The sequence below is a fragment of the Epargyreus clarus genome, unplaced genomic scaffold (genome assembly GCF_041222505.1).
Source record: "Epargyreus clarus isolate Ecla_fem2 unplaced genomic scaffold, WU_Ecla_fem_2.2 ptg000003l, whole genome shotgun sequence".
Classification (NCBI taxonomy): domain Eukaryota; kingdom Metazoa; phylum Arthropoda; class Insecta; order Lepidoptera; family Hesperiidae; genus Epargyreus; species Epargyreus clarus.
In genome coordinates, this window is record NW_027332211.1 from 6,243,907 (window position 1) to 6,262,413 (window position 18,507).

The following is an 18,507-nucleotide window of genomic DNA, read 5'->3' on the forward strand; positions in this document are numbered from 1 at the left end:
ACCTTCAGTGCTAATATACGGGGGCATGAGTACAGCACTGTAGCTTGTATTGACAGCGATGTGGTCGAAGTGTCTGCTCGGGGAGAGTAGCAGGCGGCGCGCGCGCGCGGCGAGCGTGCCGTCGTCGGCGTGCACGTTCAGCCAGCGCGCGTCGTAGTACGTGCCGGGGGAGCCGTCGCTGCTGCTGCCGCCCGCTGACAGCGCCGCTGCCTCGGCTGAGTCCATTATGCGCTGGGAACGAAAGAAAGCTACAATCAAATATATAATATATACTTCAGTACTTTTTATCCTGTCTTTAGGATTAAATTCGTCTACCATATTATGTATTAAATGTGTTGTTGTTTTCCATTTATTATTCTAGTATAATAAGCTAGTTTATATTTTTATCTGTGAACTCTTTTCGAGTAGTACAATAGCTGTAATCGTTTTTTTCCACAATTGGGCTGGCCTACTTACAAGTATGTAAGGATCGATAATACTAAATCTAAAAAAAATCTATTCATTTATAAAGCATCTTTCAATTACGTACATTTCCTTTACTTAATGTAGACTCGATTTGAATCATAATATTTTTTATCTCACTCTTCAACATAAGTCATAGTAATTAGTTAAACGCTTAAAAGCTGAACTCAGTTATATTGCCATGTAAGTACTCGTACTTACACAAGTTGGCTGACCCAAAATAATAGAGTATCAAGAGAGTTAAGAGGTTTCTGAGCAAATTTTACACAGAAACTTTCATTATGAACAATAGAACAGAAACTACGAAGAAATTGCAAGGAACCCGAAGTTTAGTTGACAGATTATCATTTAAGTTGTTCGTAATAATCCTATTTTAAGTAAAGACGACGAACTGTCTAATCTTGTTTATTGTCTACGACGAAATCGAATGTATTGAGGTCGTTGGATTCTTATTTCGTCGAACCAAAAAATGCTCGATATTACGTAATGAAATACATTGAGTTCGTGCATGCCTCCTAAATTATTAGGACGAGGTATAATAGGTCTTAGGTTTAATATTGTTCTGAAGAGAAAAACGAAGGCGAGGCGATGTAAGCTCGACAGGCAATCAGCTCGGGGTCGTTAGGGTCACGCGATGTGCGCCATTATCAACCACCCCTGGATCAAAGGGTTACCGAATGTTCGTTCAATGTGACCTGTCCTGATTCAGCTAATTCGCTTCATCAGTAAATCGTATACACGTGGTAACTTTGTATTGTTTGTTCAAATACTTGTAATCATGAGCGTAGGTATATATATATTTTTGGGGGGGAGGAGCAGGAGGCGCTTACCCTTTGCTAAGACGGCTCCGGAATAAATAGTCTCCTACCCTCGAAGAAAAACATGCTCCTATTTGAGAATATTTTCTTTTGTCGCCTTTAGTAAGGACAGTGGAGGGGAGTGGCAAGGATCCTGAGACTCCGTAATAATAAAAATAATTTCCTTAATAATGATTTTTATCAGACATCAACCTGGCATGTTATTGCGGTATTTATAAGCGATATATTAGTTACCTAAACAATCATATATTTATATTAAAAAAGTCTTTGTACGAGGGCAGAGCTGTGACCAAATCTAATATTTTATGGACGTTACCCGACATTATTTCAAAATCTCATCTTCGGTTTCTTGTTGAGCAGCGATACTATTAGCGCCGTCATCAAGAGCGATTATTATCATTTTTCATTGACTGCTAATGTCTCAGAACAAAGGGATATCAATCAGCCAAATTCTGGCGGGCTAATTGCCGACAATTGTCTGCGCTTTTATCCTACTTCTCATTGTATTCCATGACTTATACTTTCCTATGTACATAGTCGCTTAGTCACGTATGATATACTGAATCGTAAATTTTGGGATTTATGTACATCTACAGACATAGAACGTGTTAGGCGCGTACCTTGGCAGGACAAATAGTAATTTCCTATATAATGAGTACACTGTGTGATGCAATTTTATGGTACAGTACTTATGGACTATGTTTTTACTGTAACATGACCGTGCGGACACGGGCTGTGCCTGTCAAATAGAAAAATACGACTTTGTCTGCCCTGATCCGCATCTGACACATTATATATCTGTATATATAGAAGTCTAATTATTGAATTAGGGGTATATTGTCAGTAGAAACCATATTTTTATTTTAAGTGTGGTAAGGTTACCTATTTGATTTATATGGAGCATTTCCATTTACTTTTAATAAATTACTGTAGTCACGATTTTTGTCGTGTTTCAGGATGATTATTGGTTAGTTAACCCGAAGAGATGGACTGCTGCTTTATAGTACAAAAAGTTACATTCTATAAAATTTATTGGTCTTACTCTTTAACAAAGATGAACTAAATGCTAACGGTAACATTTGTTAACTTACGTCAGAGCAGCTTAAAGCATGCTCCAGGTCTTCCTCGTTTATTAGAAGATAATACACTATCAAATATGAGCGATAATCTCAGCAATTCAAAAGTACATAAACCACTTATATTAGTCACATTACTTGGAACCGTTAGTTAAAATTCAAACGCAAATCCGCCTACGCAAGTTGAATATTTCGTAACATATATTCCATTACTTTCAAGTTTATGTATTTTCTTAATGTAACGGTAATTACCAGTTCGTGATATTCCGCATTTAGTAAGTTTGCAAGGAGGTCCTGAAACAGTTTATAAATGAGAGTTTTTAGTTGCGAGACGAAATAGTCCCATCGGAACAAGCTCGCGAAGTAGAGGCGAAGTAATTAAAACTTCCTTTTGCACGTCCCTTGCACCCTCCAGCACGGGGCTGTCTAGGCACAGCGTTTAAGAAAAACTGGAGTTAAAATAAAAATAAATTTATATAAAAACTATTAAAAATGAACTTTTTAGTAACGTAATTTACTAATACACATCATGGGGAAGCATAAAATAATTGGTCCCCTATTTTAGAGTCTCCTCCATATTTATTGTAAAAATAACGTTACTAGACTACGAGTAAATATGTCATTCAAGCTAAGCGTGTATACAAAATTTTAGCTCAACGATTGGTGTTAACAAATTTAAAACATGCGCAATACGTACAGCATAAGGGTTTTTTTTATAAAGGTGTAGCAGACGAGCATGCAGTCCACGGACGTGTTATCAACCCCACATAAGATAAGATTCCTATCTGAGGGCGTCTACAGCTGGCATGCCTCGGAAAAGTATGCCCCCCTTACCACACCCTTTAAAACATAACACAGCAGCGCTTAACACTGATGTTATTAGACATAAATAGGTAACGCGGTGGTGTCGCCGGAGTCGAATAACAGAATTTCATAATAAATTACAGAAAGTATTTATAATTAAAATAGTGAGCTCACAAGATTTTTAAATACAACAATTAATGTGTAACGGGATGTATAAAACTGAAAGAAGCAATAGAAATTAAAGGAAAGAAATAATATTTATCGTTATAGTGGCGACCCGTTATTTGGGCAGCCCTGCTTTACCACCCTAGTTCTCAGCCGGACGCTCCCTCACTAAAGAGTTTTTATACTAAAATAGCTAGGACAATGAGACGCCATCAGATCTTATTATCATCTGTGGAAGAGTGGGTCGCTAGTTTTATCTCCTTTTTTACATTTTCCAACTTGTTAACCAATCGTGCTAGACGTAATTATGAGGGAATGATTTATTCTCGTTTATCCAACTAGTGTTTCGAAGCATATTCGATCTCTTTAATTAAAATATAAGATTTATGTCTAAAAGCTAATGCGACATGTTACTTAGATTAAAAGGAACTAAAAGAAACTGAAGGAAAAACTTAATTGTGTTTAAGCTTTGTAGCACCTTCGCAAATATTTTAATGCAACCATTAAGATTCGCGATGAAAAGGTCCGTTCTTGAAACAATACTTAGTCCTGCTCAGAAAATGCGGAATTCCTTTATTTTGTTTCAGCTACAGTTTCATTAAGTGCGAAATGTTAGCGTCGTTTTTTCTTGGCGACGCCCGCAGCGCGGCAATCCCCTCGATTTTTCAACTTTATTGTTGAGCTAAGTTCTGGCCGCTTTTGGCCCGCGCCTTGTTTGCTACTTATTATGATAGCCACCGCGTGCGGCTCCGCTCGCGTGCATTATGAATGCACGGTTTTTACATTTTTGTACGAGTCATTTATATTTTGTATGTGCTAAGTAGTCTGAGTCACATTTTTTTAATATAGGAGTAGCAGACGAGCATGCAGTTCATCTGATGGTAAGAGGCTACTGCCGTCCATGGACATCTGTAATCAACACCAAATGGGATTAGATATTCCTACCTGAGGTCGGCCACACATGCGCCGCTACTCCTGAGGGTTGAGCTGGAACGCCTCGGAAATGTACGTCTCCCTTACCAGACACTGCTGTTATGAGGTAGAAATAGGTGTGGCGGTGGTGCCGCCGGAGTCGAACCACAAAGGGTTTTACCACCTTCAAACATATTTCAACAAATAAAACATATTTCAGTCTTATATGTTTAACGATATTGTCTAACGCAGTTGTTATTATTACAAAATGATATTCATCGGTTATCATAATTTAGCTGGTCATAAATTCACTAAATTGGATATTAATAAATTGTGGTATTACAGAGAACAGCAGGAATTAGCTATTTATGTAACATTTATATATTTATTTGGCACTTAGTGTGATTTCGAGTTAAAATTTATAATAAATGTGAGACTTGCATTTTATCTTTTAATCCCTTAACAAAAACTATTTTACTTTGGATTAACTTTATAGTTTATCGGTAGTAGCCACACGATGGCGCTGCGGTCGGCAGGTGTCGTGATGCAATAGACGGACTATGCCGAGCGCGACGGTGCGGTCTGGCGTCTCCAGTCTCCTCCATATAATCCTGTTATTATTAACACAATTTCTGCAAATTCCTTAAAAGCTTTGCATTATTTTACGTCGACACTAAATACTTTATCTTCCGGGCGATGGTATTAAATGTAGCTCATTTTATCTTCATTATACTCGTGAACCTTGTTTCATTTTCTAGAAACCTGGGCAGATTTAGTTTTTGTGATACATATTGAGTTTCTTTTGAGTCTTATAAGCAAGCGTGACTATTTAAAAGATTTTTTTTATATTTCATAACGATTACTTTTATATATCTATATAGTATAATAATATAGTTTTATCATCGATTATTATCGAAGACAATTATATAGAACTATAGAACATATGCTTGGTTTCCCTAGAATTGCTTCATTTTCTGAGAATTGAGTTCTAATAGCACTTGGATAAATTAGATGTTTTAAATCGAATTTGAACACGTATGCATATTGCTGGGTTATATTTACATCTTGCGATCTACCTTGCACCAAAACCACTGGGCTGTCTAACTTTTCAGACGAGATAAATCTTGCGCGATCTAGAATACAGACTCTTAAAACAACTAATTTGTTTACACTTGTTCAGAGGCGTAATGCAATAGATTATGTCAAGCTCGACGACTCGCTTGTCTACGCTCGTGAAATTCTTATACAAACGCGAACTTCGTTGAAAGCTTCGAATATCCTCGTACGTCAACAATGTAAATACGTCGCCCAAGTTGACTGATTGGAATATCGTCGCGTCAAAGTTGCGTTCTCTATCGAACGGCGTAAATACCTTAAGTGTAGTCAAAGCGGGGCTTATTATGTACACAAGTTGTACGGAGCTCGATCGATGTGGTTTAGTTTGTGTTTACACGCTGGCAGTAATGCAATAGGGTCTATGTTGATGAACGTGCAGTCTACTGTTACTTTAACTTGTAAAACCAACTCAAAGTTACTTGGTGTTTTTAATAGTTTACGTCGACTTTGTAAATTAGTCGTACATCGGTGTTGGATCGATGTTTAGTTCTTGTTTACACGCTTACTACACTACAGTAAGTAAGACTACAGTAAGTCCTTAGCAGACATGTTAAAATTAGCATCGGCGAAACGCACGTTTTAGCGATTGAATTAATGAGGCGTCGCGTTTAGTTGCTGTATCCAACGACTAAAAGAAGTTGCGATCGGCGCTCAAATATGTGCGAGTTGTGGCGTTTCAATCGATGCTAAAGTAGCGAGCCCTTAGACTGACTAATGTAAATTAGAGTAGATATTATGGTAGAACTAAACCTCGTTTTTACACTTATACGCGCGCTATATTTTGCGCTTAAAAGAACAGCACGTTCGCTTGAAGTCGTAGTGGTGGGTTAGTATCAACGTGATTGAAAAAGAAATTTTGCTATTTACGTTACTAATTAGCCTCTCGATGCTCGGGCTAATATTTATACGAGCTAATAATTGCGTAAACATTCGTTCGAGTTGCGCGTGTGGCAAAAGGCGCGTATACAGAGTATACAAGGCACCTATATGCGCTTACATGCGCTTTCAAAAACGAGCTTCTACACGAATATAAATCGCAGGTCTGCAACCGCTCTTACCCCCATGACCGTGCAGTCTACTGTGCTCGTTGACCCTGCTACAAAGGCGCTAACATTCGACGCTTCTTGACCTCATAAATTATTTATGTCAACTTTGTGAACTGGTCGCTTTCTTTTAAATAATGAACATCCTTACTCATAACGGAGGAATTTGGACCATATTTTGGATATTGGTTTAAATATTCTGATTTAGTTGTGCTCAGTATCTCTAATTAATAACCTAGATAAAGAACATAACATTTTTACGCGAACTTTTGAGTATATTTTCGTGTCCTGAATAGTTTCTAATCTGATATATGCCTTAAAATTTTACTATTTTGGCTTATTTTAGAAAATACTGCTTCTAAGTCAGACAAAACTAAAAACAATGCAGCTATCGTTGGTAAACTCAGTGATTTTTCTTTATAAAAAGCACTTATAGGAATCCGAGGTAAAATGTTAAAATAAAGGTTCCTAAACAGGTCGAGGTAGTTTTATAAGTAAAAATAATGGGAATTGCAAAGCACTCATGATGTCCACAAAAACTGTGCGATTATCGTAGAAAAATATAAAGACTTCAGTGCACTAATGATATGCGTCAAAATAACAATATCACTTTCTCACTATTTAATGAGGAGCTGCGTTGCAGGTGTTGTTTTATGGAAGTACCCTAGTTTCTCGCTTGCCTTTTGCTATTTTTTTCATCCATTTTGTTGGGCTTTGTACAGTGGACATTAATAACACTCAACACTTTTTAAGGTGGTAGAACCCTTTGTAGTTCGACTCCGGCGGCACCACCGCCACATCTATTTCTACCTAATAACAGTAGTGTTAGGCGCTGCTGCGTTCCGGTTTGAAGGGTGTGGTAAGGGAGACTGACTTTTCCGAGGCGTTCCAGCATACATACCCTTCCACATATATCATAACATATTCATTGATTCGGCGGAGGACCACAGGCTCTGTTATGTGCAGCAGTCAGCATGTCGCTTACTGAACGCATTCGATTTATTGCAAAGCTATATATTTGCAGTGTAATTCTCAATAAAGTTCCTGCATAAATTTATTACTTAAAAATAATGAATTACGCAATAGAGATACGAGACACGCAAATAGAGAAATAATGTGTTAATAATCTTGACGCGTTTCCTTTGGGATGAGACTCGTAAGTGTTATAAATGTTATTATCACGTAAAGTCACCGAATAAAAGAGTATACCCGTGTGCTACCTTAGGAAAGTATTCCATGACATCCACATATAATAAAATAGAAATAATATTAGTGGAAGAGTGCCAGACTGCAGAGTTCAGTGAACCGTGCATTATGTAACCGTACCGTATCGCCACACAAGTTAAATCCTATTATTTCTCGTTACGTACGTGATATGACATGAGGGTAAAGTAGTGTACAACAATAATAAAAAAAATAATAGCAGTTTTAAAGAAGTAGCAGTAAAAAAGAAGAAAAGTTTTGCAAAGTTAAAAAATAGTAAAAACGGGATATTTGGTCAGACATAATCGAAGACTTATTTAACCTAATTATTTTTTAATGAATATAATAATAAGAGCTTAGATATACGGCAAACTTACTTTTTACAATATTCAATTGTTTCATCGTCAATGAGTGTTTGCGTTAAAAAAATATTGAATTCATCGTGAGAAAATCACGGCTTTGGCTAAAGAAAATCTTAAAGGTGTGTGAAGCCTACCACTTCGCACTTGGCCAGCGCTATGGAGTGCCATGGACTCTACACCCCTTTGACTCTTAGGGGAACCGGTGCCCAGCAGCGGGACCGTGATGTATTGACGACAATACTGTGAGTTCAATCTAATAATACCATAAACCGCTCTTGTCGCTTAGTGTGAACATTAAACCGACAAACGGTAAACCTGTAACCCTTAGTATTCCAATCAGTTCTGATACAATCCACTACGCTGGGCGCTGATTGCAAATGTATGAGCAAATACGTAAACAAATACCAAAACAGTCGTTTTGTCAAAACTAAAAACTAAAACACATAGAGGTGTGCAGATTACATTTAAAGTCATATTAATGGAACAATGGCCTGTGCATTCTTCTGGCTTTGCAATCTAACCGATTAGAATCGTATGGCGAAGACTGGCCTCGTGTAAACACATTACTGGGTTCACAGGACGAATTGTACAAATTTGACAAAATATTGATGTGGACTCTATGACATGACTTCAGCGGTAGTGTTATTTTTAGGGAATTAGCTTGTTAATGGCTTTTTTTGCGCCGACGGCTTTTATGTGCTTATTTTTTACTGGTTAATAGCATATTACCTGCAATGCAAAGATTAGGCACGAATTAAGCTTTTGTAAATTAATTGTTCTACAAATGTACGAGAAATACAAAGCAGACCTCTGGGATGGGAACAAGTGCATGTAGAGTTTACAATATCTTCAAGAAAAAGATTACGATTCAAGCATCAATATTTTCGCTAATTAATCAATAATGTTTGTTTCTAAGCAAAATACGAGGTTATTTATCTATGAGATAAAACGTGACGGCGGGTCAGTGAACCGCCGCCCTTTGCCCTGTGTTCGGTCACCGCCGCCCACGTAGGGCTTCCCTCAAAGCCGCGCTACGTACACTTTACGCTGTCTCTATGACAATACTCGAACGAAATGTGTTTATTTATTTTGTAACTTACGCCTTGTATAGAGATACAAGGCGTAAGTTATAGTATAGAGTTCTATTAACATCCAATTAAAAATATATATTACTATATCCAAAATAATCCAATCCAATCCAATCCAATCCAATTAAAAATATATAGTAATATATATTTTTAATTGGATGTTAATAGAACTCTTTGTGAAATTGATTTATTGATACTATGGTTTACGACGGCTATCGATTTATTAATTTGAATCACGCAATGAATGTTATAAGCAAAAAAGTCTTGTTTATTGCATTGCTGTTACAGAAACGTTTACTATTACTACGTACTAAGAAATTACGTATTTAGTGTATCTAAATCAAGTTCTTTAAAGTATTTAACCTCAAGGTAGGGTAGGCTACATAAATGATAGAGATGATCCTTATCACATTTTACATGATAAATAAGATGACATTGAAAAATATAGACATCATGAAAAAGGAAAAAATCCGATTCGTTTAAAAAAATAATTGATAGAAATTACTATCAATAAGTATAGTATGAGTAAGTTCTGGGGCACTTAAGTTACACCATAGCTTGTATGTTAGTGCCCCTTAGGCTATATAAAATATATACACTCTAATTCATATTATCTTATATTTCTGACAATCCTGATATACTAGGATATGTCGAGACTACCATTAGGTATTTAGAAATGAAATCTATGTGGACAATTATTTTGTAAGAGATCTGACTGTTTCTTTAAGGATTAGGTACTTAGCTTAAACAGTCATCTTAGTGCGTGTTATTATAGTAAAGGTTCTATAGCAGGCGTTCCAGTCTTTGGAATATTGAGTAAGTAGCTAACACAGCTCGCGGCTGCAGCCCGAGTGCGAGCGAGACGGCACACCGTCTCAAGACTGCGAATCAATAAAGTCCACTCGTATAAGTTGGGTGGTGCACTGGATATGGGTCAGGTTGCACTCAGCCCGCGAGATGGTATTTAATAACCTCGCACTCGACAGATATTACCCGATCCTTCCGCTAATGCTTCTTAAAATCTGTTTCTTGTCTAAGTCGTAAGAAATATACTTACTGTACTGCTTAATTATAACAGATAAATATTGTGTTCTGCTTTTTCTGAGGTAGATAATGTCCCAACATAATCTTCGGGATAAGAATTGCATGAGTGGTATCGTAAAGCCCTTAAGATTAAAACACTAAACTGCTAAGTTGAAGATTCCGTCGCAAATTGCTGCATGTGATTGCTACAAGACGTCTTAGTTCTACGGTTCCACACCACAGCAGTTCGCGATGCGAATTGATTCGCAAGTTCTTGCGATGTATCGTGCGAGCTCGTGGAATTCTACGAAGCTTCGTAGTTTTGTGGTTTGACTTAAACTATTATTCTATCTTAGGGTCATTACTTATGGGGGGCAATGAACGCTTAACCATGTGGGCTACATTACAATAAACGAGTATGGAATATGATGTTACGAATGTTATAATTTTACTAGGTCATATTTGCGCGAGGTTTAAATTAAAAATTTAAAATTTTCTGAGTATTTTTACGCCACGCTTCAAAAGGTCGAGCACAAATAGCGTTAAAATGTTTTTCTTTTTAATTAATTAACGTTATTTAGTCACATACCGACGCGTACTTATGTGTTATGAAAATATGTAGGGAAATTGTAATTATTTCTATACTTATATGTTCGGTATACTATTTTTACATTTTTCGAACTCCAAAGGATTCGAAAAAAGTACAAAACAAAATTTCAAGTATTTTTTTAACTGAGTTCTTGAAATATTAATTAACTTTGCCGTTTAACATACACATGATATTGCAACTTAGGACATTATTAACTAAAGAAAATAATAAAACACTCTTGTTAGGTTAAGAAAACATAAATAACAAAAGCCTCATTTCGGTGGCCGTTCCACCACTGCGACCAATGGTGTGAATCATGTCAGAGTTCTTGTCAGAAGCAGCTGGCGTTTCGCAATTTGCTGATGGCGACATTAAGGTCGGGCAAGTGCAATGGTCTATTTCCTAGTACCCCTCCAACCCCCCACCCTTCCCCTTGCGGCAAACCTCCGGAATTTGGCGGTGAGCCTTGCACTCAGGCTTAAAACATACCTTTGCGAGTTGTAAATATAGAATACCTACTTAAAATCTCAGAATTTCTGATGCTTGTTTCACTGTAATGTTTATGTCTAATATTACATTACTGATTGAATTTGGTGACTGTTCACTTACTTAGTATTTGAAAGTTAGTTAGTGTTGCTTTTCGTACTAGTGTTAGAGATAAGTAGGTAATTCAGGCAATGTATAATATTATGTAGATGCTAGAGTAAATAATTGCTCGCAGGATTTATATTACATTTGGACCCGATAGGTGGCGTTATTATCGAGATTTTAGTGGTAGGAACCACGGCCACTAGTAACAACATTAGCATATTCTATTTTGCTTCAAGGTTTCTAGGTCTTTTTTGAATGACTGATGAACTAAGACTAAGGCGAATGTAATAGAATGAATAAGCCTACGTTGCTAATGAGTTCCGTGATAAATTGTAGTAAAACCCTTTTAAAATTCCGTTTTCATGAGACGTATATTTTAGCTACAACTCTTTTTGTGTTCCACTTATTGGTACGGGGTCTCCCTACAACAAGGCGAAGCCTGTAGCGAATTTCCTGTCGCCGTTCTTATACATATTGGTAGAAAGAGTCGGGTTAATGGACAAGCCATTTCGGAAGTTTGAAAACCCCTGGAAGGCCTCCGACGAAGTTTAAAGACTGTCATGCAAAGATAACAATCGGGATTCACGGGTTATTTTTTTTATAATATAGGAGTAGCAGACGAGCACGCAGTCCACCTGATGGTAAGTGGCTACTGCCGCCCATGGACATCTGTAATAAACCCCAGATAGAATTAGATATTTCTACCTAAGTTCGGCCACAGATGCACCGAGGCGTTCCAACTTAGTCCTCAGGAGTAAGATTAAGTTGGAACGCCTCGGAAAAGTATGTCTCCCTTACCACACCCTTCAAAACGGAACACATCAGCGCCTAACACTGCTGTTATTAGGCAGAAATAGATGTGGCGGTGGTGCCACCTTCAAAAAATGTTAACGGTTAACGTTCCCTACGGAGCATCCCATGCGCATGATTTTTTTTGCCATTAACGGTCACCCATCCGACTCCCGAACACGCGCAACGTTGCTTAACTTTTTACATGGGTTCTAGTAGTCTTATATAGTGAGTATAAAATACATTTTCGAGCGAGCAAGCATGTTTTATAATATCTTATTATTCGAAGGTGAGTATCGTGGCACAGGCCAAGCTGTGAGCAGGAAAATGGAATATATTGGCTAACTTCCGTAGTTGTTTGATAAGCTTTTAGTGCTTCCCGCGTCAGTTTTTGAGATAAACGAACATTGAACCGTATTTACATGGTCAATTGTGACCTATTTAATAATATTACAGATGTTACTTATACACTTTAATATACTGCTAAGCTGTTCTTTTATATAAAATTGCTTGCAAACAAGCAGGTCAATGCCGTCTATGAATCTGGTCTGGTCTGGTCTGTCTGTCTGTCTGGTCGGTCTGGTCAAATCTACTTTTTCTGTGCCAGTTCTGAGGACTAAGATGGTCCACTCCTAAGTGAAGCAACCGGCTTTTTCATCCTTCTACCAAAACGCAGAACATCTTCGTGACATAAATGGGTGTCACGTCCCTCGGAGCATAGTACTGGCACCTGGTAAAACGCCTAAACATTTGCGAACCGTACGCTTACACACAGGTACATTTTTGCGGTGCACCAAACAGTGAGCGATCTAGCGTAATTACGTATAGAACACTGCCATTAGCGTATTTCGAAAATAGGCCGCTGTTTTATACGGCTCTCGTTACATCGCGCTCCGAATATTCGATAGGTGCATTTAACGTAAATTTGTCACATTTAAACAATGCCTGCTTTAAATTTCATACCAATTACAAAAACAGTTTATATATTAAACTGGCTAAATTGTTTTTGCGTCTAACCCAAACATCAAACAACGTGGGTAGTAAAACATGTATGAAGTAAGCTACAAAGACAGTGTGCAATTAAATGTAATGTATGTAGGTTTAACAGTTCAGTCATTTAATTATTCATAATAAGAAATGTGATAATAATGCTGTGTGTGAGATTAAAAAAAAAACAGTTTAGTATTTTAATCTGCAGAAATTGGAGATTAGAGAGATTACTATTACTTCTCCAAAAGCGAATCGAACGCTTAAACGCGCATAAGATACTACGACCTAACGCTGCTGTCGGTAAAACGCCGACCCTATTTTGCACCGCCACACTTATTTTTACCTAATAACAGCAGTCTTAGGCGCTGCTGTGTTCCGGTTTGAATGGTGTGGTAAGGGAGACAGAATTTTCCGAGGCGTTCCAGCTTAGTCCTCAGGGGTAGCGGCGCATCAGTGGCCGACCACAGGTAGGAATATCTCATCCTATCAGAGGTCGATTAAAGATGTCTATGGGCGGCAGTAGCCACTTACCATTAGGTGGACAGCATGCTCGTTTGCTACTCTTATATTATGAAAAAAAAAAACAAAACGCGATACTACGTATATATACGATGCAATCGCCAAAACGCCAACCGTTAGTGTTTTATTGTAACTGATTGTAACCATTATTCTAATGTCAATAGTGTATTTTTAATTTGTCAAACGGCGCTTGTCATTTTTTTATCTCGGTAAATGAAGTATTGTTTGTAGAGCGGGGCGGGTGGGAGAGGTTAAGGGTGGCATCATGTTTACATTATAGCTAGCTATTATAATATTATGATTTATTGCTCAATCGGTGTGCCGCTACCTAGCGGGCCTGTAATTTCACGTGAATTTCGTTAACGTTCTCGGTTCTCCTAGTTATATAAAGGAATTTGAATCGCGCGCCGACAAGTAAGGAAAGCCTTTGATAAGTGCCGCTTGCTTGCGGAAAGCACACCGTTCAATGGTTTTATTAACTTTATATAACACCTTGTGTTATATAAAGTTTGTGTTATATAATATTTTAAAACATTATAAACAGGTAAAATGTTTTGATTTTGTTCTGGCAATGCTTTGCGGATAAACCCGTGGATAAAACACATGCGCAATGCGTATTGGTTATTCATTTTCATATGAATAATTATCTCATATCATTTTACTCATAAAATCATAATTTGCAATTGTGATCTAAAAATATAATAGCCTTAATTAAACTATTATATTAAAATACATACAGACATATGAGTTATCATGTAACATTTGACATATCAGATTGTTTTTCAGGAATCTCTCATGTGGTACGCAGTTTTCGTTCCGTGTTACCGTAGAAGTATGTTGCAAACTCGAGCATGCTTTCCCGGAAGTATGTGTAACTTATCTAGATCAAATGTGCAAGGAATCGATCGATATTGCGTACCTCCACCATTCATGTAAGGATGTTGAAAACATGGAATGATGTTAGAACATCTTTGAGTATCTATATTACACGCTTTTTATTAGCTTCACCTGTATGTTTGTATGTTTGTTTGTATGTTTGTAACCGACTTCTTTGGGCGCGATTTTGACCCACTTTAAACGGCCAGATTTCGTTCAAACTTTGTAGATTTATTTCACAATTATACTATTTACTGTTCCTTAATTGATTCCTAGATTCATTTAGATTTTCTACTTTTTAGTTAATTTTATCATAAAAGCGTGTTTTTTAGTTTTTTGAACTATATTTATTTTGTTTATACGGTTGTACAACGATGTAATAGGTAATCGAGCTAGCCTAAGTATTGTCTGTTATAGATTATCTAGGTAATTTACAATTATTCATTGTTATATTAATAATAATTTGGTATCGACACAAAAATATATAAACCTGTAATGTATTTTAAAAATATATTATATTTCGGCTAACAAACGTTTTTAGTTTTGGCAACGGGTCAACGTTCAGATCGTACCAAAGAAACATTCAACATTTAAAACGAGCGTATAATGCAAATTTAAATAGGTATAATAAGTTTCGCAAAGTTCCAAACCATCTTATTTCAATTTAAGACGAACGCGACTTACAAGTTGGAGACGAATATAAATAATCTCGTCGTCTGTCTGTCTCTTCAGGTATAAGTCTCGTATAAAATAAAATGCGATATCAAAGTGGGTCTCTTCAACTCCGGCTATAGGGGTTGTGCAACAATGCATCAAATTGAGAGTGTAGAGTTAGAATGCAAATATAGTGACAGAGGAATGAGTGCATTCAGCGAGATCCCGCCCTCCCCCGGGCTGCGAATATTCCGCTTTGAATTGTAAGTAAAGTGCTGGCGTACGCCCAGAGCACAAGCGTACTATTAAATATAAGGACTATAATTTACTCTATGTACAAACCATAGATTAGTAAAGATACTTCGCCGCCTTGAAATTGTATGAAGCCACAAACGGCTTATTAGTAAGTTCTTTTATTGAATTCTTGACAAATAAAAACATTTTTAGAGAAAATTTACGAATAAATAACGAATATTGCGTAATTTACATAATAAATAAATAATTATTTCAAATATTTTAGGGACATTTTAGCACGGCGACGTGGCAAAACTTTTTTACGCAACTATTTCAATTCTCAAAACTGGGTACATTTTCAGTATTGTATTCAGTATAGTCTGGGTACAGTTAGGAGTGAGTAATCTTTACTAATCTATGGTACAAACTATAAACTAATCCTTTAAAAATCTGATCGATGTTTGTATAATATAGAAGTAGAAAACGAACATATAGTGTCCCTCATGGTAAGTGGCTCTTGGTGCCCATGGACATTTGTAGGCAAACCCAGATAACATTTGAATTTTATCTGTGCTCAACACAATTGTGCTGTTACCTCTTACTTACACAACAGCACGTAACGTAATGTAATGTGACGGTGGTGCCACCAGTGTTGAAATACAAGTCCCTTTATTCATCTTAGGCACTCATAAGTTATATTATTTAAGAAACTTTATTACAAATTTTGCTAAAATTATACTTCATGTTTTATTGTCTTCGTAATAAAACGGAAACATTTAAAAGAAAGAGTTCGCTGGAACTCTCAAGGTTGTAATTTCCTAGACGCCTGCAAGGTATTGATTGAAGAACGTTGATGGAATTGCGTACCCGGATACAAATCACGAAACATTCCAATCTCTCCGGTTAATTGAATCCTGTAGACCATCATTAGGGAGAGCGGAGTGGAAAGCAAAAGAAATTTATAGAAAGGAGATGTTGGAGTTGGAACAAAAACCCCAAATGGCATTCGGGAGGTGGCGCAAATCGGATAATTACGTTCGCCGTGGTTCATGCTCCAACTTGACTTTCATACTCCAAACATTGTCGTTCCTTCATAAATCTTTGTGTTTAACTCGACGCTCGCTGAATATTAAATGTTTTACAACACTTAAGTAGATTCTTAACGAACTTTGCGCAAATAAAAAGACGTCTACAAACGCGTGCATTTGTCTTTTAGATGATCATTAGTTGCGTAAAGCCCCATTCAAGGAACGTTTTCGTGAAGTTTTCTGAATTAAATTAAAAAATTCAGGTCTCGTAATATGTAGCTCTTATATCAAAGACACTTATTTATAGATTCGAAATAATTTGAGAATAATTTACGAGTATGTATTTAACGAAATAACGTAAAGAGGTTAAGGTATTGCGTATTCGGAGTTTCTGGCATTTTTATTGTAAATGGAATAACAGCCGTGACCGGATTAGTTCGAGATTTAGAAGAATTTCAATATAAGGCGAGTAGTCGCGATAGGGTGGGTCGGGGCGGGAAGGGTGACCGGTGCGGAATATGTTAATGTTGTGGACGTCTTTTGGAAATTACCCATACTTCAGTTCGCTATTAGTTTTTTGCGTGGAAGGAATGTTAAATGCTGATAGCCTAGTATTTGAAACTCGGTATCTCAATCAGGGGTATCGAAAAGAGAACCACAGGCCCCAAATTAGGGGTGTGTGCCAGGGACTCGATCTTCGGGTAGTAGCTGGACCAGTAGCTGGACTATCAATCAATGAACTTTAACCATCATTATCAATGCTATGTTGATGATCTATTACAAAATAATTGTACACCCGTAAGTGGTCCAGCTTAGTTTTCCTCATATCTCTGATTCCACTTAAGCCTTTACTGAATGTTTTAAATCGGCATTTCAATTATTCCAAAATGCGATTTAGATCCGAATAGACGGAATAACGATTATTCAATTCGAATGAATTATTCCACAGTCGCTATCCTGGTCGATCTTACTATCAACTACTCTCCCGGGGATATGTAAATTACCGAAAGCTGCACCACCGTGCGTATATATTTGAAGTTGGTTCTTGGTTAAGTACGAACTCTCGAATGGATTTATTATTCGCTACAATACTTGCGGCGTCTACCTTAGATATGAAATTTACTGTAACTGAATTGAGAAATGGGAAGAACAAATAGAAAATTATTTTATAAATAAAAATGCAACTTCTCAAAAATGGGGCTTATGTCCCCATATGGAAGTGTTTGAGTTGAAGGGCGTGCCAAACTGACGCATATGTACCTATATGCATACGCTCGCAACGAAAGATATCTATTATATATTATAAAAAGAAAAACTTAGTTTGTTTGTTTGATTGTGATGAATAGGCTCAAAAACTACTGGACCGATTTTAAAAATTCTTTCACCATTCGAAAGCTACATTTCCACGAGTAACATAGGCTATATTTTATATGAAATATATTTGATAAATAGATTTTGAGGCGGTACGAAGTTTGCCGGGTCAGCTAGTCGATATATATAATGATTAAAAACATAATTGATTCATACACTGTAGGTACAGAATGTAGGTTCAAAGGATTGACTAACTGAAATATATATAGATATAAATATTTTGAGTGTAAAATATAATTTATCTATTTTTTACAAACTTAATTTATTCTTATCCTTAAGGATGAATCTTGGAAGCAGGAAAGTATACTAAATGCATTATTGTGTTGTTACAGATAACTCTTTTTGAACCGAGCAGTTTTTCCTCCAAGCAAAGCGATTTGTTTCTTTCTTCCAAACAAAGGCTTTGCGATGTGAATTTTTCTAGTGAACGGAGCTACGATGAGGAATGTATTTTCTATTCCTAATAAAATTCCGGTTTTAACCGGATTTGCTTTTTAAAGCAGTGATGGCGTAGTGGTTAAGAGATTCGGCCTCTCATTCGGGAGTTCGGCCAATGTTCAAATCAGGCCTCTGAATTTGCTAAGTTTTGTCCGTATTAGAAATTAATTATAATTTGCTTAAATAGAGAAGGAAAATATCGAGAGGAAACCTGCACGCCTGAGAGGACTTATAAAAATTTTTTTTATAGGTGTGTAAACTCTACCAAGCCGCACTTGGCCAGCGCGGTGAACTATGGCCTGAAGCCTTTTCCTCTTCAGGAGACTCGTGCCCAGCATAGGGACAGTAATGGTTTG

At 37.0% G+C, this 18,507-nt stretch overlaps 1 protein-coding gene across 1 annotated transcript in view; it reads right to left on the reverse strand.

Moving 5' to 3' along the window:
• The window catches only part of stol (voltage-dependent calcium channel subunit stolid), a 65,998-nt gene that overhangs the window by 23,675 nt on the left and 23,816 nt on the right, over positions 1–18,507 (reverse strand). Inside the window, exon 4 of the mRNA XM_073080876.1 lies at positions 3–231. Within this exon, the coding sequence (XP_072936977.1) occupies positions 3–231 (229 nt within the window). The remainder of the gene's footprint in view (positions 1–2; positions 232–18,507) is intronic.